This window comes from Pararge aegeria, chromosome 14, assembly GCF_905163445.1.
Source record: "Pararge aegeria chromosome 14, ilParAegt1.1, whole genome shotgun sequence".
In the NCBI taxonomy this organism is placed as follows: domain Eukaryota; kingdom Metazoa; phylum Arthropoda; class Insecta; order Lepidoptera; family Nymphalidae; genus Pararge; species Pararge aegeria.
This window is the reverse complement of record NC_053193.1, coordinates 13,074,967-13,099,595: the sequence shown is the minus strand read 5'-3', so window position 1 is coordinate 13,099,595 and position 24,629 is coordinate 13,074,967. Positions and strand designations below refer to the sequence as shown.

The window sequence follows — 24,629 nt, the reverse complement described above, 5'->3', positions numbered from 1 at the left end:
TATCATCTTTATCATTTTCCTGTCGCTTTCCAGAAGAAAGTTATATGAATAAGGCTGAAATCTATAACGCGTACTTTTTATTTACTCAGTCAGTTTAAGCGGGACAAATTTATATCGGACACATAACTTTGACGCGTTTTAATTGTTTCTTACTAATAATTAATTATTCATTGTTCTTAAGTTTCTTGAGTCTGAGAAAAGTCAAATAAGACTCTACAGTCGGGACTTTTGATCATAAATAATCCTACTATGCTACTTCCTACTATGATAAAATAAACTACAAAATTGGTGATGATGTACGAAGTGTGTAGGTAGATATTTGTTACTCTTTCAAGCAAAAACTAAACGGATTTGACTAATCTGAATTGAGATATAATATATCATTTTTTAATTTATAACACATAGACCATTTTTGACCGCGAAAAAATCCATGTTTCCCTCGAATGTTTTGCAATAAGTGGCTGTTTCATTTAAATACCTAAGGATAAACTAGCTTTGACTCACGTCTCACCTCGTGCCATACTGCTCTTTATACATCGGTTTGCATGACTCTTGTGACACTACTTTTACTGACTTACACTAATAGGCATGTCAATTTAGTTGAGTCTACAGATTTCACCACAGCATAAGTAGCACCGTTTAAAGGTTATATGGTATCTTGAACATTTGGCAGATATTATGAAAATTAAGCTTAATTTGCTAAAGTCCGCGAAAAGCAGGACGTTTCGCTCTGATACCGTTTTCGGAGTTTCGCGTTCGCTCGCTTTCGGAGCGAAACGTGCGTAGAGGGTACATTGCGGAAGATCTGTTTGGTGTGGAGTATAAGGATTGAAGAAATTATAAATTACACCATACAGATTCCTGCTTTTCGCGGTCTATAGCAAATTAAGCTTAATTTTCATAATATATCATGGATTTCCGCAAAGTAACGCATGCTTCTATCCAACATTTGGTAGAGTTTTTTATTACAGAGCTCATCCAGAAATTCCCAGGCATGTAGGTACTGCGCCACGCTGCGTTGTTGCAATTCACTGGCCTGAAGTGCGTGGTTTTCTGCGTAATTATAGGTACAAGAGGCTTAAAACCTACGCTTTAGGCTGGTGGACACAGGACGGTACATTGGACGTGTTCCTTGCATGCCCTGCGAAATCATACTCTGTTTATAAGCGACGGCTTTTCTCACGATGGCTACCGGCTTGTTCCGCCAATTACACTTTTGCATTTATAATACTTATTTTATTTATTTATTTATACTCTTTATTTCTACACAACTCAGAAAAACGAGACAAAAAAAGAACAAACACATGAAGAATGAAGCAGGTTACAAAACGCGGCCTTATCACTAAATAGCGATCTCTGCCAGGCAACCTTAGGATTAGGAAAACTAAAAAAAATTGGTTGTCTGTAAAGTCGGCTTACTGACGATAGTTGAAAAGAAAATTTTAATTTTATTTGTTTGATAGATATTATCGTTGCTATAAACAATTGACACCACATTCACTTTTCACTGCACTTCATCCTTGCCGAAAACATGTAAATGTATTATTGTATAGAAGCTGTCCACGCGGACGCATCGCTGTCTCAAGTAGGAGAGAGACAGATGTCGAACGCGGAGGCCGACTGTGCCTCTTTGTCGCTCGTTCCGCGCTCTCGCTTGCACTTAAAGCCTTGAATGGAACGCCTCGGAACGAGGTAACGCCGCATACGTCATGTTTTTTGGTGCGTGCAGCCGGCTCCATCGAATTATAAGACGTTGTCACGTCAAAAGAAAACAAATAGGTGGGGTACACTGTTTAGTACATACATACGAATATCTACATACTAATACTTACTAGTATTATAAATGCAAAAGTGTAATTGTTGGTCCCTCACGCCCTAAGCAACCGATCATATTAAATTTTGGCATGGAGTTAAATGAAAGGATGGGGGCAAAGTAACAAAAGCTACTTTATATACAAGGAAACAAACGGTTCCCACGGGATTTAAAATAAATAATGCAGTTAAAGGAAATTGAATATAAATTTACAATAAACTAATTTTAATAAAATATGGGGGTATTAAAAAGTTCAAAGTTTTTAATTAACGTAGCTATCAAAAAGTCCTATTATATTATAAAGGACTACGATAACGAAAAAAGCTTGGGTGTGAAATATTGCTCTAACCAGGTTCGTTCATAGTTTTAAATGACAATGTGAGACAGTGATACCAAAAAATACAACCGGCTAAATATGTTGTGGACTTTTTTAGACAGGCGCGTTTGAAACCCTCGTAGATTTATGTTTTCTATGTACATATTTTACATGTAATGTACGCATCAAAAGTGCCATCTATGTGCCTATTTGAATAAAGAAATATTTGACTTCGACTTTTAATTTTGATTTAAGATTACTGAAAAAAACTGTGAATCTGATCTGAACCTCAAAATACCTTCTGAGTTTATGCCAAAACTGAAAGCTTTTTATGTCAGATTTTTGTATGCAACTCTGTCTGATAGGTACATTATTGAGCGGAAGTAGAACGATTGCGATTATTTTTAGCTGATGGAGAGAGAATTGTATTCGATATAATTATACCGAGGGAATATAATATTATTAATCTTGCCAATAATATCCGGCCTTCCTCCGATGATACGACGGCAAAATTGATTCAGGAAAAGATGTAGTTTTTTGTTTATCTTGCGATGTCTCAGAGCCAAAGTTTTTTTTTTTTTGCACGCCGTTGTGGATATGCTAAACTATCATCATCAACATCATAAGCTTACTCATGTCCCACTGTTGGGCACTCTGACTCGTGGAGATAGGTTTACTGAGTCCTTATTACCTTAGACATAAGAATCGAAGACTTATTCTAGGTCGGTACTAAGATATTTTTGTTTTATTCAACTACAAGTTAGCCCTTGACTGCAATCTCACCTGATATTAAGTACTGATTCAGTTTAAGAACGGGCTAACCTGTTAGGGAGATGCCAGTTATATTGAAACCGTACCCCTAATCGCGATAGCGTTTCTACGTGACATCGTACCGGAACGCTAAATCGCTTAGCGGCACGTCTATGTCGGTTGGATAGTAACTTGCCACGGCCAAAGCCTCTCACCAGATCAGACCAGAGAAAAGTCAGATATTATAAATTCCCAAATTGCCCTTGCTGGTAATCAAACTCGAAACCTCCAGTTTTAAACCACACACAGACAGTGAGGTCATGGACTAAAAGCCTCTCCTAACGGAAGGAGTTGCTCATAATCACGACGCTGGGCAGACAGACTGCTTGGTGACCGCAGTAGATGGTAGTAGTAGTACAGAGTACGCTGCAGCCCCTTTCTCTGTTTTGTTTCCTTAGTAGCCTCGTACGACACCCGCGGGAAGAGGAGGGGTCGTGACAACACCGTCTACCATCACAACACGGCACTAAGATTGAATAGAAGCCGGCGTTACTTTGCGGAAATCCATAATATATTATAAAAATTAAGCTTAATTTGCCATACTCCGCGAACAGCAGGAGAATCTGTATGGTGTAATTTATAATTACTTCAATCTGTATACTCCGCAACAACAGATCCTCGGCAATGACGACGAATGATCTTAACAATTATTCATTGTAAAGTCATCATCTCCTGAGGATGCTCCGGTTTCGGGCGAAACGTGCGTAGAGGGTACATTGCCGAGGATCTAAACACGGAATAATAAAAATTTAAGGGGGTTCCCATACAACAAACATGATTTTTTTTTTAATTATTTATTATTACCAAAAGATATTAAAAAAAAAAATTCCTATAAGATGGCGGAAAACAAAGACAGGTGGAAAGTATTTTTAAGGAAACTAAAACAGCAATTAATTGTATCAAAATTAATATTTTAATCTTGCTCTTACAACTAATAAAGATATAGTACAAAAGGTTTACAACCCAAAATATGGCTGTTTGGTACATCCACACTAAGTTTAAGTCTTATTTCAGATGACACATAAGTAATCCTAATAAGTATGATAAAAAATTAAGAAACCTACTTAATAATAAAATTAATATCAGTCGAAACCTTAACCTGAAGATATCAGGAATATAATAAAAATCTTTCAAAGAGAGATCCGAAACAAACCGACAGCGACTTTTACTTCTTTTTTTAGGATATTACCTCCAAGTGTAGGTAAAAACCACAGAATGGAGAACACGCAGAACCCTCAATCAGCCATTATTGCATGCAGTGCATTGCGTCCAAAAACAGTGAAAACGGTTAGCGCACATCTCACTTCACACCCGCGAAATGTTGCTAGCGATTTTATAGTAAACATTTAGAACATAGTATAGAGTAGTATAAATAAATAAAATAAATATACTACGACAATACATACATCACCATCTAGCCCCAAAGTAAGTGTAGCTTGTCTTATGGGCACTAAGATAGCTGATGAATATTTTAATGAATATAATACACATAAATACTTATAATATACAGATAAATACCCAGGCACTGAAAACATTCATTTTCATCACACAAGCATTTTCCAGTTGTGGGAATCGAACCCACGGCCTTGGACTCAGAAAGCAGGGTCGCTACCCACTGCGCCAATCGGCTGTCAAAATTGTATGAATTGACTAACCGCCTTTTCGAGAAACACTGCTAAAGTGGAGTGGTTTGATGCTTCAACATTAACACACATGTACACAACAGGGTTTCTGCGTGGTCTTAATTCTGTGTTAAAAACACTAAAAAGTTATAAAAAAAATCTTCGATTATATTAAAATCAAAATCTAAGTATTTGCAAATCTATTTGAAGAAAGCCTCTTTTTGAAATATCAAGTCGGTTCGGTAAACGGATTCTACTGAGAAGCCGACCGAAAGACTTTGATTCTTTTTTCCAACATAAAAATACACTTTTATCAATGAGGTAAAATATGGAAACTTAGCGTATATAAAAAATCACGAAATAAACGCTTTACGTTCTTCGTAATATTATCGTCGTCAGTCAATAATTATTAATATGTGAAAAATTATAGGACAGTCTGTAATTAATATACTTTAATTCATTATAAGTAATAGGATAGTCATATTTTTATACTTTGTCATCAGTCAATCATTAATTATTGTCACGTGGAAAATTGTTTAATTTTTTTTTAAGAATAATAATTATTAATTTTAACTATTAATAAACCCTAATGCATTTAGAAATCTTATTGAATTAATTGGTAGGTATACTTACCAATGATTGCTAAATACAGTTGAGTTAATTCCTTAGTATTAAAACATTTGGCATCTGTCGTATAAAGGCCTCTCAAAGTTCCATAGAAACGAAAAATATATTGCACCAGTATTTTGAAGTCGGGCAGTCTCGAAACCAAAAGGAACTGAAAATCGCTTGACTTCAAAATATAAGTGCAAACAGTCATGGTGACGAATATAAATGTTCAAAACATTTTTTGTAGATCAAAATACACTCTTTTTATGATTTATATCAGACCAATACTATTCAATTATTGTCAAAGGTATACTTAAGTAAAATTGTTTAATCCAAATGCCATATACCCTGATATTAAATTAATAATAATAAATGCTTTGCATTTAAATGCACGAAATTTTTACAGTAATATAGCTATAGCTATAGCTACCAACTTGGATCAATGTTGCTCTTAACTAAAGCAATCGATTTATTTGTGGTCTTGATTTTGGCTGTACCACACTAAACAGGCTCTCAGTCTATACATTTTTGTTTATTTTAACAATTTAATAATTTGGTCTCATAGATCTTTTATAAACAAACACATAATAATATAAGATATAATCATTTTAACACCCTTTTAAATCTGCATATTCTATCATTCCAACGACTTCGATAATAGCATCTTGCTCAGATCGAGAGATTTTTCAAGAGATTTTCCAAGAATTTGAATACTGATTTGAATGAAATACTGATTTGATAAATCCCTGGAATTACTTTTTATGTACTTTTTCTCCCGATGTTCATACATCATGGATATGAAAATTTTGCTCCAAGAAATGCTATGAAAGAGAAAGTCTGGAAGACTCCGCAGAAAACAAAACATTATTAATTGCTTTTAGTAGGTAACCTAAATCTTTTTTTCACTTTCGAAAGTTCTCATAACTCTTATGATTAAACACAAACCTAAGTACTATTAAGCTAGAATCTTACCTTGACTCATTTAACTCTCGGTATTTTCAATTATTACAATCAATGCCCTGTACGTCTTGAGAGACGGTTCAAACTCTGTCTAAGCGACTCTTCTTTGTATGGTAATTAAGGCGTTGCGCGAGCGACATTCACGGCAGCAAATATGGCAGTAAACCCTTCGGCGCAATCTGAAGATCCCGTGATATGCCTTCGTATCCTTTTTTGAGCAAGAACACCAAGCCAAGCTTCGTCATAGATACGGCATCCCTGATTAATGCTCTTGCGCCATTCATCTCTTCCTTCCGCAAGCCTCTCCCAATGTCTACGCTCGATGTTGAATTCGGTCAATTATTTCAACAGCTTCGATATCATATCAACTTGTTCATTTTCCTTATCATCTTCTTCAGTACTTCTTCTGCAGTCTTGTAAACTCTTGAATTTCTTTGAAAATTTGGCTCTTTATTTAAGTACCGCGATTTATGAGTATATTTCTACTAGAAAAGCTACAGAATGTTCAGTAGACCAGTACAATATTAACGGCCTGAAAGCCGAAAGCAAACGAAAACTAAGATAACTCTCTTATAATAAAACACACCTAACTCCTATAAACTAGAATCCTTCTTTGACTCCTTTATATCCCTGCATTTTTCTATCATTTCAACGACTTGGACATCATTCAACTTGCTCTCTTCTTCGGTACAAGCTGTACCTATTTGCAAGATCTCTTGAATTTCTCGTAAACTTTTGCCCTTTGTTTCAGGTACCGCGATGTATGAAAATATCGCACCAAGAAATGCTGAGGATGCGAATATCCAAAACACTCCGTAGAAACCGGAAACATTATTAATCGCCTGATAGCTCTTAGCAACAGAGAAACCTAGACATCCACCGAAAACGTTCAGAGATGTCATCGCTACAGTCTTTATGTTTAACGGAAATATTTCCGCGGAAATTATTCCGATGATGGAGTTAAAACCGAGAGTCGATATGCCGTTTGAGAGGATTATAGCTACAAAAGCAGCGATTCCGTAGGACTTGAGGATAGCATGATCGACCCGGACGTATTCCTGGAGGAAGAAATAAGTGCCAGCGACGGATAAGCTGATTCCAGTGCCAAAGAAGGAATATATGAGCAATGGACGACGCCCCACTCTATCTACAAGAGTTGATGACATAATACCTGAAAGAAAATGTAACAGTCTAAAAGTCAAGAGTTTAAAACTTGTTCTTCTTCGATGCAGAAAGCTTAGTGGTTAAGTTACGCCTCACTTTTAGGAGGATGATCTTCTAACATCTCGAAATATTGTAAATTCATTAAATAACACTTGCTTTAACGATAAGGGAAAATATCGTAAGGAAAACTGCAGCCTTGAAAGGCGTGGACTAGTCACAACAGACCACGGGCCTAAACCCAAATTCTGAGAAAATAGACCCATGTAGTGTGTGGGCCAGAAATGGCTTGGTCATCATTATCATCGTATCAACTCATTACCGACCCACTACAATGCACGGGTCTTTTGCCACAACGAGAAGTGTTAAGGCTTAGTCCACCACGCTGGCCCAGTGCGGATTTAAATAATAAATAAATAAATATACTACGACAATGCACACATCGCCATCTAGCCCCAAAGTAAGCGTAGCTTGTGTTATGGGTACTAAGATAGCTGATGAATATTTTTATGAATATAATACACAAAAATACTTATAATAAGTATAAACACCCAGACACTGAAAAACATTCATGTTCATCACACAAGCATTTTCCAGTTGTGGGAATCGAACCCACGGCCTTGGATTCAGAAAGCAGGGTCGCTGCCCACTGCGCCAATCGGCTGTCAATGTTTATATTTTGTAAGATAATCTCATAGCAAGACAAAGCAACCTTGTCTTTGGGATGTAACTTGAACTTTTTCCTTGTGCAAACTACATAAGCGTGCGCAAACATTCTGTGACCATTGTAGTCGTGGTAACTGGGTGTCCGGTAGAGGCGACGCGTTCTTGTGTTTTATTTTCGGTTTCTATCTCAAACGTCTCGAACGAAACTACTAACTTTTTTTTTATTCTAATTACTGTTAGCCCTTCCAGTTTAAGATGGTAACCGGCTTATCTTTTAGGGGTATGGCAGTTATATTAATCCCATACCCCTAAACGGGTTCTAAGCGACACTGTACCGCAAATCGCGGCACCTCTTTTTCAGTAATAGTAACTAGAAAAAGCCGAAGCTTCCCGGACCAGAGAAAATTCAGAAATTATAAATTCTCAAATTGCCTCTACCAGGGTTCGAACCCGGGAAGTCCCACTTAAAACCACAGTCTACGGCGCTGCCGTATCAAGTCAAGTCGTCAAAGGTATAATATAAACTACAAATTTTCTTTAAACTATAGGTAACTATTGGATAGAAGCAGGCGTTATTTCATTCGGAAATCCATGATATATTATGAAAATTAAGCTTTATTTGCTACACTCCGCGAAAAGCAGGGGAATCTGTATGGTGTAATTTATAATTCCTTCAATCCTTATACTCCACACCGAACAGATATTTGGCAATGTAATTTTCAAAATATATATATATTAGGTAACTAGGTACTTATTCTTGATCAACGGTAGTCAGATATAAACAAATACAGCTAAAAACGCGTATCATCAACTTCACCATTAAATCATATTAATCGAGGTCGGCTAAAACTAGATAATAATATATTTTAACTCACCAACAAAAAATTTGACCGCCCCAAATATGATAAGGAGAGTGGACAGTCCAACGTCTAAACCGATTTCCTGCGTGATTAGACCCATGTATTGCTGTATGGACATTCCGCCGGTCAAAACCTGCGTTAACTTCAATCCTATAGATAAAAATGTTTATTAGCATTTTGTGAACATAAAAAGTGCTAAAACATGTTTTATCCACTCGTATAAAATTCATTATGAAATATCTTTACATCCATTTCATAAACAACATTTTCATCTGAAGACGATGGATTTTATTGTGTCTTCGTTGGTAAACGATTGTTTTTGGGTAAAAATGTCTCTCATTGATATCCATGCCAATTTGATTCTAAGTGAACTTGTTGAAGAAAAAGCGAAAGAAAACGAACAAACTGTTGCAAATGATGAATGATTGTGAAATTTTTAATGTTAAGAATTTCTTAACAAAAGTAGTCGATTTTGAAGAAAGGTGTAGGCAAACTAAATATAAGCATTCATTTCTTAACACAACAATTGCAACGATGGATTTTTTTGTGTCTTTATTGGTAAAGGATTGTTTTAGGTAAAAATGTCTGGTAGCATTTATAGATATACAAGACAACGACTATGTTCTCGAATGGTCAACTATTAGTAATTTATAAAGACGACAATATGTTTACAAAAGTTCTAGAATTCAAAGAAATGAGTAATTCGGCAGCTAAAAAGCAATACATAGTACCTAGATACCAAAGAATACACTGAAAAGATACGTACCAAAAGCAATCATAATCGGCCTACGATACTGTTTTCCCGTGAAGAACTCCCAAGCAGAACTTGAGTTTCTCATTTCCTTTGATACATCTCGCTTCATGAGTTCCAACTCCTGATCTATAATCTGCAAAGTGATAGTATAATACTCAGGGTAAATATCGATCCATTTATTATACTTTGATATTTTTTTATGTACTTTTTGTCGTGCGCAGTAAAAGTATATTCATTCATTCAATCATTCATAGATGCCACGCTAATCATACGCATAAGTATCGGGCAGTGAGAGGTAAAATACTAGAAAAAAAAGTAGATCCACTAAAGATGCCACTCAAGGTTTCGCCGAGACGACGTGACTTTGAGTGGCATCCTTATGTGATAGACATCTAATCTACCTAACATTTCTTATCGAGGTCTCTGATAATGCCTAAATTCTTGAACGTTAAATTAAAATTTAAAAAAATTAAATATCACAAGCTTTTACACTGAAGCACACACTCATTAGTATTGGGCAGTGAGAGGTAAAATACTAGCAAAAAAAGTAGATCCACCCAAGATGCCACTCCAGATGCCACTCAAGGTCACGTCAAGACGACGTGACTTTGAGTGGCGTCCTTATGTGGTAGACATCTAATCTACTTAACATTTCTTATCGAGGTCTTTGATAATCGCTAAATTCTTGAACGTTAAATTAAAATTTAAAAAAATTAAATATCACAAGCACACTGAAGCACACACTCATGTATTAGTATTGGGCAGTGAGAGGTAAAATACTAGCAAAATTCAAGGTCACGTCGAGACGACGTGACTTTGAGTGGCATCCTTATGTGATAGACATCTAATCTACCTAACATTTCTTATCGAGGTCTCTGATAATGCCTAAATTCTTGAACGTTAAATTAAAATTTAAAAAAATTAAATATCACAAGCTTTTACACTGAAGCACACACTCATGTATTAGTATTGGGCAGTGAGAGGTAAAATACTAGCAAAAAAAGTAGATCAACTCAACATGCCACCATAGATGCCACTCAAGGTCACGTCGAGACGACGTGACTTTGAGTGGCATCCTTATGTGGTAGACATCTAGAGCTAAATTCTTGAACTTTTAATTTCAATTTTAAAACATTAAATATGACAAGCTTTAACACTGAAGCACAAACTCAGCACACTCCACTCAGCTCTCAGTTTGCGTGAGGAAACCTACATTCCTCAGAGCTCTACATAATGTCCTCAACGGCGTGTGAAGTTTATCCGCACTGGGCCTATTGAGCAATCATTTTTTATTTCGTAAAATCAAGGCCAAGTCTGATTCTGACCCATCTGTGACACCGGACTTCAAATCCTATTATAAAATTAAGGATTACTTAAACGATAAAAAAGCTTCGGTGTGAATTGCTCTAGCTTCATAGCGTAATATAAATAAACTGTACGATAACTGCATTCTTTAACTGAAAAGTAAAGCTAGGGGGGTTCCGAACACGCCCTGGTATAAGAAGAGCCCACAACAAACTTAGCCAGGTTTTTTTTTGTTATCACCATCTCACAGTCGAGTTAATGTTTAGCTATGAAGTTACAGCAATACATACCTTACATGTAATCCTTTTATTATAATAACTAACTGGACTACGTTTGACCTGCGATTGGAAGTGTATAGAGGATCAAAGTCTTACAGGAGTCATCAGGTGTTCTTATTCCCAATTAAAACCCTGGCACGTAACAATATAGACGGCCGATTGGCGCAGTGGGCAGCGACCCTGCTATCTGAGTCAAGGCCGTGGGTTCGATTCCCACAACTGGAAAATGTTTGTGTGATGAACATGAATGTTTTTCAGTGTCTGGGTGTTTATATGTATATTATAAGTATTTATGTATGTTATTCATAAAAAAAATATTCAGCAGTCACCTTAGTACCCATAACACAAGCTACGCTTACTTTGGGGCTAGATGGCGATGTGTGTATTGCGTTATATATTTATTTATTTATTTAATATATATATCAGAAAAAAACTTACCTCTTTATTCTTTAACATTTGAAGTGATTTCCTTGCTTGTTCTACTCGGCCTTCCTTCAGATAATAGTATGGGGATTCTGGTATAAACAGACAAGCGACGAAAAACGTCACAGGCAACACTAGTAGAGTGTAGTTCAGGGTGTTGTATGACAGGAAAGTTCCGATAGAGATGACCAGGAGACTCCCGAAATTGAACATAAACCTGGTGCCTACTGTTAGGGTCGCTCGTATATCTTTATCTGCTATTTCCGCCAGATAGATTCCTACTACCTGAAATATAGATAAAGATTTTCATTCTGAGAAATTTTCATATACAACATACTACGACGATTATTATTTACTTATCTATTCTAACTAATATTTAAGTATTTATGGTATGTTAAGTGCGTATATATATTTTTTTATATTTATCACCAGTATGGCAGTATTGTTGTATTTGTGTAGTCTGGTTTATGTATTAGTATGTAGTTATTTGTATGTATGTTTTAAACAGTGTACCTCATCTTTTCGTTTTTTTTTTTATTTTTTTTAATCGTAAGGTTGCCTGGCAGAGATCGCTACTTATTTGTCATCTACAAGTCATAATACGACGATGATTATTTACTTATCTACTGTAACTAATATTTAAGTATTTATGGTATTTTAAGTATGTATTAGTATATTTCTTTTTTATATTTATCAAAAGTATTGTTGTATTTGTGTAGTCTGTTTTATGTATTAGTATGTAGTTATTCGTATGTATGTTATACACAGTGTACCCCACCTTTTCGTTTTTCTTTTTAGTTTTCCTAATCTTAAGCAGAGCCTGGCAGAGATCGCGATAAGGCCGCCTTTTGTATCCTATTACATTCTTGTTCAAGTGTTTGTTCTTTTTTTTTGTTTTCCTGAATGATGTGGTGTACAAATAAAGAGTATGAATAAATAAATAATGAATTTTCATGCCAGGAACACGTGCAAAATTCAAAATTCATAATTAATTTATTTCAAGTAGGCCTACGTTTCAAAAGTGCTGTGTGTCAAGTATGTCTGTTTGCTACAAAGAAAGAAAGAAAGAATAACTTATATATACACACACTAAAATTAAAATACAACTTAAACTCTACACGGCAATTATAGATACGGTGTGACCCCAAAAGCTTGTTTGCTGTGTCTGTTAAGACCCAGCGCTGAATCCATTAAACTGAGGCGTAGGCAGTGGCGTGCACTTCATACATGCGCAAAAGCACTGCTTACCCTAAAATTGATTATAACTCGTATAGGAGGAGGATTTTTGCCATTTTCCTGCCTTATGCATACCCTGGTAAGAAACCCAGAGCACGCCACTGGGCGTAGGTATTTCTTCTCAAATGCATAGGTATATATAATATAATTACAACGATAACCATATACAGAGCGTATAGAATTCAAAACATACAGAATCCTAATTCAGCCATTATTACATGAAGTGCGTTGTGTACAAAAGCAGTAAAAACACCGACTTTAAACCCGCGGAATGTTGTTAGCTCACCACCTTTTCATAAATTTTCCATTTTATGGTAAACGTTAAAGCATAATTACTCTCAACTGCTAAATGGCGTGAAGTGACTAACCGCCTGTTCGAGAAACAGCACTAAAATTGAGTGGTTTTTGATCCTACAACATTAGTCTTGCAATGATTTCTTTAATTTCATAATTATTTTGTAAATATTAATATGGTGTATTTATTTATTGACTTAAAACAGAAATAGTATTTTTGTATAATTTTAGTAAAGTCAGTTAACCGCTAATATCTCTCTTCCGATTGGTCAACGTTAGTTGACGGTGGGATTGCTGGGAAAGTCGTAAACGGATGGAAAGAAAAAGAAAGACACTTTTTGAATGCCCCCAGCATTCAAAGAGTATCTTGGCGGAGGAAGGTTGCCTGATAACTGTAAGTCTACAAGTGTTATAAGTAAAGTTAGTGATACACAACAATTTGAATAATAAAGTAGCTACTGTGTACATGAGCTGATTTTGATTTCATCTTACACGGTTTCTGTATGGTCTTAATTCTGTGGTACACGGCTTTTTTGTGACAGAGCTCGTCCGAGGAACTACTACATACTTTTTTCTGCCGCATGCAGCATTGGTCTGTAGGTTGGTTGTTGGTGTAAGACCAACAGATGCTAAGGCTCAACCCACCTTAGCCCAGTGCGTACCACTTCGACCTCACTTGCGGGGTGCCGAGTTAGAATCCAAACCTTCAACTTTTTAAGTTATGTGCGTTTTAATTACTAAATTATCACTTGTTTCGACAGTGAAGGACTCAAAATCGTGATGAAACCTGCATGCCTGTTATTTCTATAATATTCTCAAAGGCTTGTGGAGTCTTATAATCTACCGGGGGCCAGTGTGGTGGAATACGGCATTAACCCCTTCTCATTTTGTGAGGAGACCCGTACCCTGTAGTGAGTCGGTAATGAATGGGTTGATATGATGATGGTGATGAAGGCTTAACCTACGCCTATGGAGGGTAGAGGTAAGGAGAGTCATCTGTGTATATGAAAAAGTGTCGTCGAAATGTATTAAATTAGGATGGCGCCACATTTGCATCAGGGTAACTCTTAAAAGAAGCGCCAAATATAAATATTGTTAGAGTAGGCTTGAAAAATAAACAAGTATGGAGATACAAGGAAGTAAGGTTATATTTACCACACTATTTTGTACAACGTAAGTTGTTGAAATTCTCAATAATTAACTACTTTAGTCGATAATGACATTAAATTTTTTAATTCGGCATACTTCAATTCATCTACGATTGCTACATTCATACCATACCCTGTGCATCCACCAGCGCCATTGTGGAGGATTTTTGAACTGTTATTTAGCGCATACACTGGACACTTTTTCAACTTTTCTCCCATATAAGATGACTCTCCTTACCTCTACCCTCCATACCTACGCCTAAGGTAGACTGACACAAGACGTCACATTGCACGACGACGTGTTCCTTGCATGTCTGGCGAAATTTTGCTCTGTTTATAGTCTATATCCTGAGTACTCGGTACTCGTAAATCGCCACTATCTTTGACTAATGTAAACTAATATATACATAAGCATTCAAGTAAATATTTACTGTAATTGATTGAAATGTCGTTTACAAAAGAGTTTTAGCATTCAAAGGAGTTTCAAAATGTAGTATTTCTGTAAACAAGTAACACATTATAGGTGTCACTTGTTTACAGAAATACGACGATGATTAATAAGTGTATTTGTGTTATCTCAAAACAAAATTTGTTTGGTACAAAAATAATTAATATTATTACAATGAACAGTGCTTATCTATACTAATAATATAAAGAGGAAAGATTTGTATGTTTGTTTGTGAGGGATTAAACCAAAAACTTCATAGTTCAGTTTTTAAATTATTTCGACTGTAGACCTTCTTGCATTAGTGGTGACTGCTCCGGTCATATAAACGGAAGGTCCTTGGTTCGATTCAATATAACTAGTAAAAAGTATTCTACGCCGTTTCCAGTATGCAAGCTATTCATAAATTACACCAAAAGAGGTTCACAAATATTTTTAGGTATCCATCTTATTTTTGATATAAAAAGCATCCTTTGTCCATCTCCAGGATACCGGCTATATATGTGCCAAATCGCATCAAGATCGGTGCAGTAACTGATTTTTGATATATAAAGTATCCTATGTCCATCTCCAGGATTCAGGCTATATATGTGCCGAATCGCATCAAGATCGGTGCAGTAACTGATTTTTGATATATAAAGTATCCTATGTCCATCTCCAGGATTCAGGCTATATATGTGCCGAATCGTACGAATATCGGTGCAGTAGCTGATCCGAATAAAGGATACAAACAAACTAATAAACAAACAGACGCATATGTAATATTACTATCTAGTCATCTAGATGTATGACTTTTGTGTCTTTACGGAGGTAGGAAATACTGACCGTAGAAACCATGCCTGTACCAAAGCCCCATAGGAACTTCATAATGCAGAGCAGCCATGCTACCCTTGCGAATGCGGCGATTATCTGTAACCATTAAAAAAAAATTAACCTTCCTTGGATACCGAATTCGATCCCCGGCACGCACCACTGACTTTTCGGAGTTATGTGCGTTTATTTCAGCAATTTAAATATAACTTGCTTTAAACGGTGTAGGAAAACATCGTTAGGAAACCTGCATGCCTGAGAGTTCTCCATAATGTTCTCAACGGCGTGTGAATCCGCACTGGGTCAGCGTGATAGACTTCGACCTAAACCCTTCTCGATAAGGCCGCCTTTTGTATTCTACTCCAGTATTTGTGTTTCTCTTTATTCGTCCTTCATATTCCTTACTGTGTAGTGGTGGACAAATAAAGAGTTTAAATAAATAAATAAAACTATTATTATCACGTGTTAGTGATAATAAAACAGCTTATCGTGCTCCCCGGGGCACGTGGGCGGACAGCGCCAATTGTCTAACTCTGCAATGATAACATTATTTTTTACGCCTATGATTGCCTGGAAGAGTTCGCTATGTACCGATCATCATCATCAGTAGCCCATAGCAGTCCACTGCTTTCAGTGGCGTGTACTTCATACATGCACGAAAGCACTGCCTACCCTATAATTTATATATAGCTGGTATAGGAGGAGGATTTTTGCCGTTTTATGCAATTTTCCTGCTGTATGCATACCTTGATAAGAAACCCAGTGCACGCCACTGACTGCTTTACTAAAGGCCTCTCCCAACGGGAGGGTTTACCTAGAACGACCACGCTGGACAGACAGATTGTTGATCGCAGTAGGCAGTAGTTTAACCGAGGACGCTGCTACCCGGTCTCCGTTTTATTTCCTAAGTCACCTCGTACGACTTCCACGGGAAGAGAAGTCGAAGATCTGCCGTCACACAGCATTGGCTGTACCGAAAGAGCTGCCAAATTCCACAATACTATTCTATTCTATTTGCATTTTTGGGATTTTTCTCAGTGGTTTACAATAAAATTGCATTCATTCATACCCAACCCAAGGCCAAAAAGGCCTGACCCGGAAGTCGAATCCAGAACCTCGTAGTTCTTCAATCTTATATAACAAAAACGTGTGTACTTATGTACACGCGTTAGAAGTTATACTTTGGCGTCTGTCAAACATCTGTCCAAAAATTTTACCTTTCGCCTTACTCTACGTTTGTAGAAAAAGCGAAACTAACAATAGAATAAAGATATTTTAAACATTGAAACTTTATTATAACACACTATCTAGTTAAATAATTTATTTAAATATCATAAATATCACAAAAAATATTTCTACATAATTAAAGAAATGGCCATAATAAACATTATTAAATTTGGAACACTAATAGACAGTTAGTTATCGGAAAACCAAGTTTCACTCAACATTAAAATTTGAAATTTTTGTACAATTGACAATTCAAAGTGTACACTGTCAAGCCTTATCTTCAGGGTGTCGGATTTTTGTGACGGTGTGAGCGCGCATCGTAAAAATTTACTCTCATCCTTTTTCCCTAACGCGCCAGAAGAAGTATAACTTCAAAAATAGTTTAATTGTATTTTCTGTACAATGTCTCTGAACAGTGTAAATCTCGTCTTACTCGCACGTCCGAAGGTTGGCTGGTAGAAATTGCTTTGGCATTAAATCCGCCTTTTGTAAACCGCTTTATTTTTGGTTGTGCAATAAAGTGAATAAATAAATAAATAGTAAAACCAGAGCCTTACCGTTCCACAGACTATCGGCAAAGCACTCGCCAAAACCGTGGCCCGGCGTCCAAGGCTGTCTGATATGAACCTGGTGGCCAGGCTGCCAACTACGAAGCCTGGCGGAGACATGGCCAGCATCGTTGCGATCTCATTCTTAAACATATTATTATTATTGTAGCGAATTCGTCCGTTTTAATTACGGTTTTTACAAATTCTGCGGGAAGCGTCCGTTTTCCCGCAATTTTTTTGTAGGTTATAATAAGTACTTCACGTAGTACATTAAGTCAAAGTCAAAGTCAAATATGGCTTTATTCAAATAGGCACATAGATGGCACTTTTGATGCGTCCATAACATGTAAGTGACATAGGAGTGAGTTGATGGCGATAAATAAATTCGTCAACTTAAAACTAAAGCTACGAGGGTTCCAAACGCGCCCTGGTCTAAGAAGAAGCCCGCAATAAACTTAGCCGGTTGTTATTTTTGTTTCGTAATCACCATCTCACATTGTCACTTAAAAACTATCATTTTTTTTTCGCAGCAAACGCCAAATTATGTACCCATATTTATACATATACAAAGTGTAACCGAATTCCGAAATAATGTTAAAGTATATACATAAGTTTATTTCGAAAGGAATCATCCTGTAAATATATTAAATCAAAAGCATATTTATTTTTCCACACAAACGGATTAAAAACATTCTAAGCGTAAACACTTATGACAACCCTATTGTAGATAAATAAATTATAGTTTAAAAAAACTAAAAAAACACGCTTTATAAAAAGCGTGTTTTTCACGCTTTATAAAAAGCGTGAAAACCGAACTAAAAAATAGAAAATAAATTTTAATAAATTTAAATTAAGAATAGTGTTAAAAATTTCAATAAATATAAATTAATAATATTGTGAATAAAAAAAATAAATTATTGTAAAAAAAGCGTGGGGTGCATGTGTCAATAGTTATAAATATTTTATTGACAGATATGAGTAGAGTGGTTATTATTTTGATAATATCTTAAAAAGCACCCCATGCTTTTTTTTAAATAATTTTTTTGTTTTTATTAATTAATCGTTCGAAAAAACTAAAAAATCTTATTTTTTATATTGAAAATTGGAATAATCTTCTCAGATTAGTGTATTGTCATCGGTCCTCGATATGTCTACAAAGTTTGAATCAAATCTGATCGTTCAAAGTAGGACAAAATCGAGCTCAAAGGGATCGGTTACATACAAACATACATACAGGTGAAGCTAATAATAGCGTGTTAAAAATCGACACGCGCATAGTAGCTAATAAAGTGACAGCAGTGATTTGCATGTGATGTTAGAGCTGTATCTGGTTTCTTTCCGTAAAGGCTATGGCAGTGGTTTACTAAAAAACTTTTAGCGTTTTGGTTTCACAGATTAGTCTCGCCTTTAAAGTATTACTTCGGTTATCATTTACACGTTGTATATTGCGTATATAATATAGGCCAAATGTTGCTGCTTTACGTTACATTATTGCAATCTTCTCAAGGATTCCTAATTTTATTGGAAAAAAAATAATGGCCTATGTAGTTTCGTCATAATTTTGCTTGCTATTGGTAAAAAATAGAATAAATCGGTCCTGTAGTTTTGGACCCCGTTACCGTTACCTGCAGTCATGGTTTTTATCTGGTAAGCGATGATGCAGTCTAAGATGGTAGCATGTTAATGGGATATGGCAGATATATTTATTTAACCCATCCGTAATCGGTTTCAAAGCGATACCGAACTCAAACAACAGACAAGGCCAGAAAATATTTCAACATTACTAATTTCAAAATTGACTCTGCCGGGGATAGAACTGGGCACTTCCCACTTATAAAACTACTGTGTTCACCACTGCGCCAGAAAGAAACACGTATAACCCTCTATATTAAACGAATCCACCATCTTACGATAGCTGTTTATGTTGCCAGTTCTCCGTGTTTTATCACGTTCTTTGCTCAAATTAGGGTCACTTCACACATAATCGTGCAATAGATCTTCTGAATCAGAATCAGACGCATCACATAGACATATTTCAAAATCTAACTACTTCAAAATAATCTGTATCTCTGAAAATCTGACCCTAATGCGAATAAAGGCAAGAAAAATGTGAGCATTAGAAGAAATAATACGGCACGTAACGTCTATGACTAAATACGTCTTCGACGGTTTTACACAGTTTATATACAAAACACGACCTCCACTCGAGAACCTGTGTATTGAGTCTCATGCTATGAGCTAACAGAATATATAAGCAGTAACATATCTAGTATCTGTGGTACTTTTTTATATTTGTAATAGTTTAAACCGGACCGGACACGTTTTCAATTATTGAACTGCCATAATATGTTATGGCAGTTCAATAATAAATTATCCAAATAATAATAAACTGGGATAATTTTCTCGTATTCCCTGTTACCGTGCTTTCGCAGGTTGACACGTAAATTTTATTTCTTGTCTGGGGGTATAATCAGGAGATGTAATGTTGTTGTAACATCAAAAAAAACTCCGCCTAATCCGTCGGTCCGAAATTTTGTAAATGCACCCTATTTAAACAATTAGCTTGAACAATGCTTACCTTTGTTATTTCTACAGAGGTTTGATTGTTATGAAACTTCGGCATTACAGGCGTCGGCCATGCTGACAGAGTGCCCAATGCGGCCGTTGATAGGGATACTGAAAAACAAATTAAGTATTTAAAACAATATGGCAAGAACCGAACAAAATATACTATAAAAAATGCATATCATTCTCTGCAATGTCAATATAACTGTCCGAATTTTCTCATTTATAAATGGCCCGCCATATTAAATTTTTCCAAAATTATTATTGACAGTGTCATTCAAAATTACCTGACTACCGGAGGGTAATGTGTTTAGTCTTTATATGTTTGTATAGCTAGTCCAGTTCCGTAAGTCACTTATGGCCCGATACTAAATTTGGGTGTCGCATGTCGCTGGCTTTCTCAATAAATTCAATATGGCGGATATTACATTCCAAAATACGTAAAAAATAAAAATAAATTTGGTTCCGAGTTATATATAATGATTCTCACGATATTCAATGCATTCAAATTTAGTTATTTCGAAGTTATGGCGGAGTAAGGGAACTCACATAGAAACATACATTAAGATCTGCCGTCTGTTTAGTTTCGAGATTTTTCTAATAATATGCAGTACTTACAGGCAAATGCCACTAAATATTGTATCAGTCTGCCTCTCTCCATTTTCTGTAAAAGAAAAAAAGAAAGTAATCTAAATTTGCTGATATTTCAATATTAAATGGTTTGTAGGCACTGAAAAGTTTTATTTATGTATAGTTCTTACATTGTATTTTATTATGTAGCGTATTTAATATTTTATATGCTTTGGAACACTAAATAAAAATACCTCTCAGAATAGATAGGACTACTTGAATCGATCGTCAGTTATTTCGAACGCCCGTCCTCAATAAGTACTAGCACGAAAGAAAAAATGTATTCTGTAGGTGCTTTAAAAGACGGTTTTAAAAAAGCCTTTGAATCTAAACTTTTTTTTAAATATGAAACAAAAACACTTCACAAACTACTATTTCAAACATCCTCTGTCCATTACAAACAATATAAACAATGAGTCCAAAAAGCACGTGTCTGTATAAAAACTACTGATTTTTAATAGCACGCTTACTTACCTAATCTATTAAAGGCACTATTCACACATGCTTACAGCATGATGTTTCACGCTCAACTAGTACGTACCATGTCCCACAAAATGTCCTTTATTTCACACTAACGGTTCCCCGCGTAAATTTCTCTCGTATTTCTTTCATTCTGCAACCCACCGCATCACATCACTCTCGCATTGCTCAACACCTAAACATCAGTAGTAGTAGAGTAGTAGTAGATACCGTACTACTACTTACTACTACTCCTCAAGAGTAGAGCAAGATGCGTAACGTGATATTAATTAACCTTTCTCATATGCATTGACAGCCAAGTTCTTGAGGAATGAGAGAAAAATGAGAGATTGAATAATATTTTATTTTTCAAATCCGACAGCTATTTCCAGAGATAAGTGCGTTTAAAACTTTCAGTTTTAGTATTGTTTCACATAGAAAGAACGAATTGACAAATACAAAAAAGAATGATATATATATATATATATATATATATATACAGAGTGGATATACTTACAAAGTACAAACATTTTAATATACACCAAAAAATTAATTATCTATAGGTAGTAGTGATCACCTAAACCATACGTAACGAGACGTCGCCGGTTAAGACTTTGAACTTGCAATGAAAAATTTCTTACTCTCACCCAAAAATATTACGTTATGTAGTCCCGATTCGACACCTCCACGGTTAATATTTAAATACTCGTTTAAAACAAAGTGAAGGTATTTATAAGAGCTGTTTCAAACCACTGGACACAGTAACCAATCACGAGTAAGTTATTAAGGGAATTTCCCTTAAAACAACATTTCTCGTTGCAGCGAGGGGAACCCCTTGCATACAAAATTGGATTCTACCGTTTTTAGACTGCCTTATAAAGTTGACGCAAGAATTGCTATACTAAAAAGCGGTGATACCCGACTGGAGTTAAAAAATCGGCTTACCTTTCGGAGGGACAGAGTTTGATAGAAAGCACGCACGTCTAACTTCTCGAAGTTATGTGCGTTTTATGCAATTAAAAATAACTTGCTTTAACGGTGAAGAAAAACATCGTGAGGAAACCTGCATGCCTGAGAGTTCTCCGTAATGTTCTCAAGCGCGTGTAAAGTCTACCAATCTCTACTTAGGAAGCATGGTGGACCCTCCTTAATCTCCCGTGCCTTGTTGTGGTTTTTAATTAAAAACCAAGGCAAGGCACGGGAGATTAGGAAGGAAAAGACGCGCCCAATGGACTTTTGCTTCACAGCACTCAAGTCAATGTTGTAAATTGAGTCTTATTTACATATCCAAATGTTTCAAAATTGGATGAAAAACATTAAGATACCAGCACGACATCATTTCGATATATCTTGCACCGCACAGCATGGCGCTAAATTGAAATCTAAGATGATTTCAATTTTGCGCCATACCTTAAGAATGTACAAATCGACTCATTACAAGAAACGGTCAAATGATAACGGAGCTACTGACAATGCGCGATGACACGGCCGACTCCAAAACCCTGCTGACTCCATTTAAAGAACAATGCTGGCCGTTACTTATCGTATAGCAATACTTATCGTATGTACGTAGCAATGTCAACGTATTCATTTCGGATAAGGATAGCACTATTTTTAGACATGTCAAAACAATATGTTCCATCCATTCAAAATGTCGATACGATACATTATGAAAATCAAGCTTAATTTGTTATGAAACTCGTGCTTTCCGCGGAGTTTCAACTTTTCATTAATTGGCACGCTAAAAATGAAGACGACCTGATAAGAGGACTTATTTTTCCGAGGATCACTACAGTCAAACAAGGTAAACACAAGGGTGAATAGTGGAATGTAAGGTAACGCTATAAACGTGTTTAAATCTTCGTTTTGACATACCTAGTATAGGTCACTTACTCTACTGCATCGTATAGATATTATAAGTCAGCTAAATGTCTTCATAGAATCCTGGGATTTTCATGCTCTAATGTTATTTATATATAACTAGATGTGTCCTGCGGCTTCGCACGCATAATTTTGGGAGGCAGCGTACTGCTACATGGTCTACACCTATAGTCATATCTGAGATTCTGAGATTTATTCACAAACATTTTTTTATCTTATTAATATTTCTAATACCTCCAAGAATATCCATAAAAAGGTTCATGAAGATCGGTTCAGTAGTTTTCGCGTGAAAGCGTAACAAACAAACTTACATTCACATTTATAATATTAGTAGGGATTTTCAATGCTTTATATTACAGTGCAATAATTACATTATTAAAATGTTGAAGAGCCAAAAGTTCTCTACAATAATAAATTATCATATACCTATTATAAACAAAATTACGTTTTTTGAATTGGAGCACGAAGAGCGGGAAACGTGTATCTCGGGTAGAGATACACGTTTCCCGCCGTTAATACCGTAAAAAAAAAATTCACCATGGAATTATTTTAAGTTATTTTGCTCCTATTTTGTTTACAGTGACTTGTCCACCGCAAAACGTCTACCGGATACATCAAACCCTAAAAAACATACAAATGAGCATTGTCTAGTGCTAGCAGCCAGCGGCAATCGATTGTGCTAAATTAGCGCCACTGATTGAGTTTATTGTATCTATTGGATAGAAGCAGGCGTTATGTTGCGGAATTGTAATAAACAATGGAAATTAAGCTTACTATTTCTTAACAATTATTCATCGTAAAGTCAACATTTCCTGAGGATGCTCCGGTGTCGGAGCGAAGTGAGAGCGTGAGTAGAGAGTATATTGCCCTAGATCTGTTTCGGAACCTATTCGGTACAAACAAACAAACGAAAAAAAACTAGTTAACTTCGCACCACTTGTTTGTAGAACGGCATCTGTAAATAATTAATAACCCCATAGTAAGCGTAGCTTATTGTGTTATGGGACTAAGGTGACTGCTGAATATATTTTTGAATAATATACATAAATACTTATAATACACAAATAAACACACAAACACTGAAAAATATTCATGTTCATCTCACAAACATTTTCTAGTAGTGGAAATCGAATCCACGGCATTGGACTCAGAAAGCAGGGTCGCTTCCCACTGCGCAAATCGGCCGCCATAATTAATTATTATTAAAAAATAAACTAATCTCAAATGGCAAATCCCCTGATTTTCGATTCCCATTATTTTTAAGTAGGTAAAGAAGCCCTCATAAGAGCGCAAGGCCTTTGACTGCAATCTACTCCTATCTTACCCGAGTGGTGAGTCTTGACCGAATATTTCTTCGAAAACATCAAAATATTATTCAAAGACGACAAATCAACGTTAATTGACATTTTTAAAAGCTGCTTTTTTAATTTTTATAATTAGTCAATAATTGTTTTCATAACAAAACAGTTAATAGAGTAAGTATATCTATTAAGTAGTACTTAGTAGGAGCGAAAACTGAAAGCTTAAATTTGCCGCCAGCAATCTATTCAGAAAATGCTATCAATCCCAAATGCTACGCAAAGATAAAAAGTACCTACTTAAAGAAAAAAAAAACCTAAAATATTAGAACGAATGCGCATAGTTATCAAAAAACCAAAAGAAAATCGTAATTAGTTAGACTCACATTGTTTATACCACAGATAGCTCCACAGCTTTGAGATTGACATAAAATCTAGACTAGAATATGTATGCTCTTTGGTATAGCTACACTAACTTATTGTCCTTCTACACGGTGCATGGTTTTTGCTC

At 35.8% G+C, this 24,629-nt stretch overlaps 1 protein-coding gene across 3 annotated transcripts; it reads right to left on the bottom strand.

The window, feature by feature from the left end:
* Positions 1-4,581: 4,581 nt before the first annotated feature.
* On the bottom strand, positions 4,582-24,520 carry LOC120629550 (facilitated trehalose transporter Tret1-2 homolog). Of its 3 annotated transcripts, none has more exons than XM_039898509.1 (9): positions 24,505-24,520; positions 20,469-20,514; positions 19,864-19,961; positions 17,295-17,429; positions 15,526-15,609; positions 11,593-11,862; positions 9,584-9,704; positions 8,833-8,967; positions 4,582-7,301 (listed from the first exon to the last, which is right to left on the bottom strand). In XM_039898509.1, exons 2-9 carry the CDS (start codon positions 20,509-20,511, stop codon positions 6,724-6,726), a joined length of 1,464 nt encoding a protein of 487 aa, XP_039754443.1. In that variant the 5' UTR covers positions 20,512-20,514; positions 24,505-24,520; the 3' UTR covers positions 4,582-6,723. The 3 variants fall into 3 exon arrangements, with proteins under 3 accessions (XP_039754443.1, XP_039754445.1, XP_039754444.1); XM_039898511.1 differs by lacking the exon at positions 24,505-24,520 and adding an exon at positions 21,587-21,620; XM_039898510.1 differs by lacking the exon at positions 24,505-24,520 and adding an exon at positions 20,955-21,094.
* Positions 24,521-24,629: the final 109 nt, after the last annotated feature.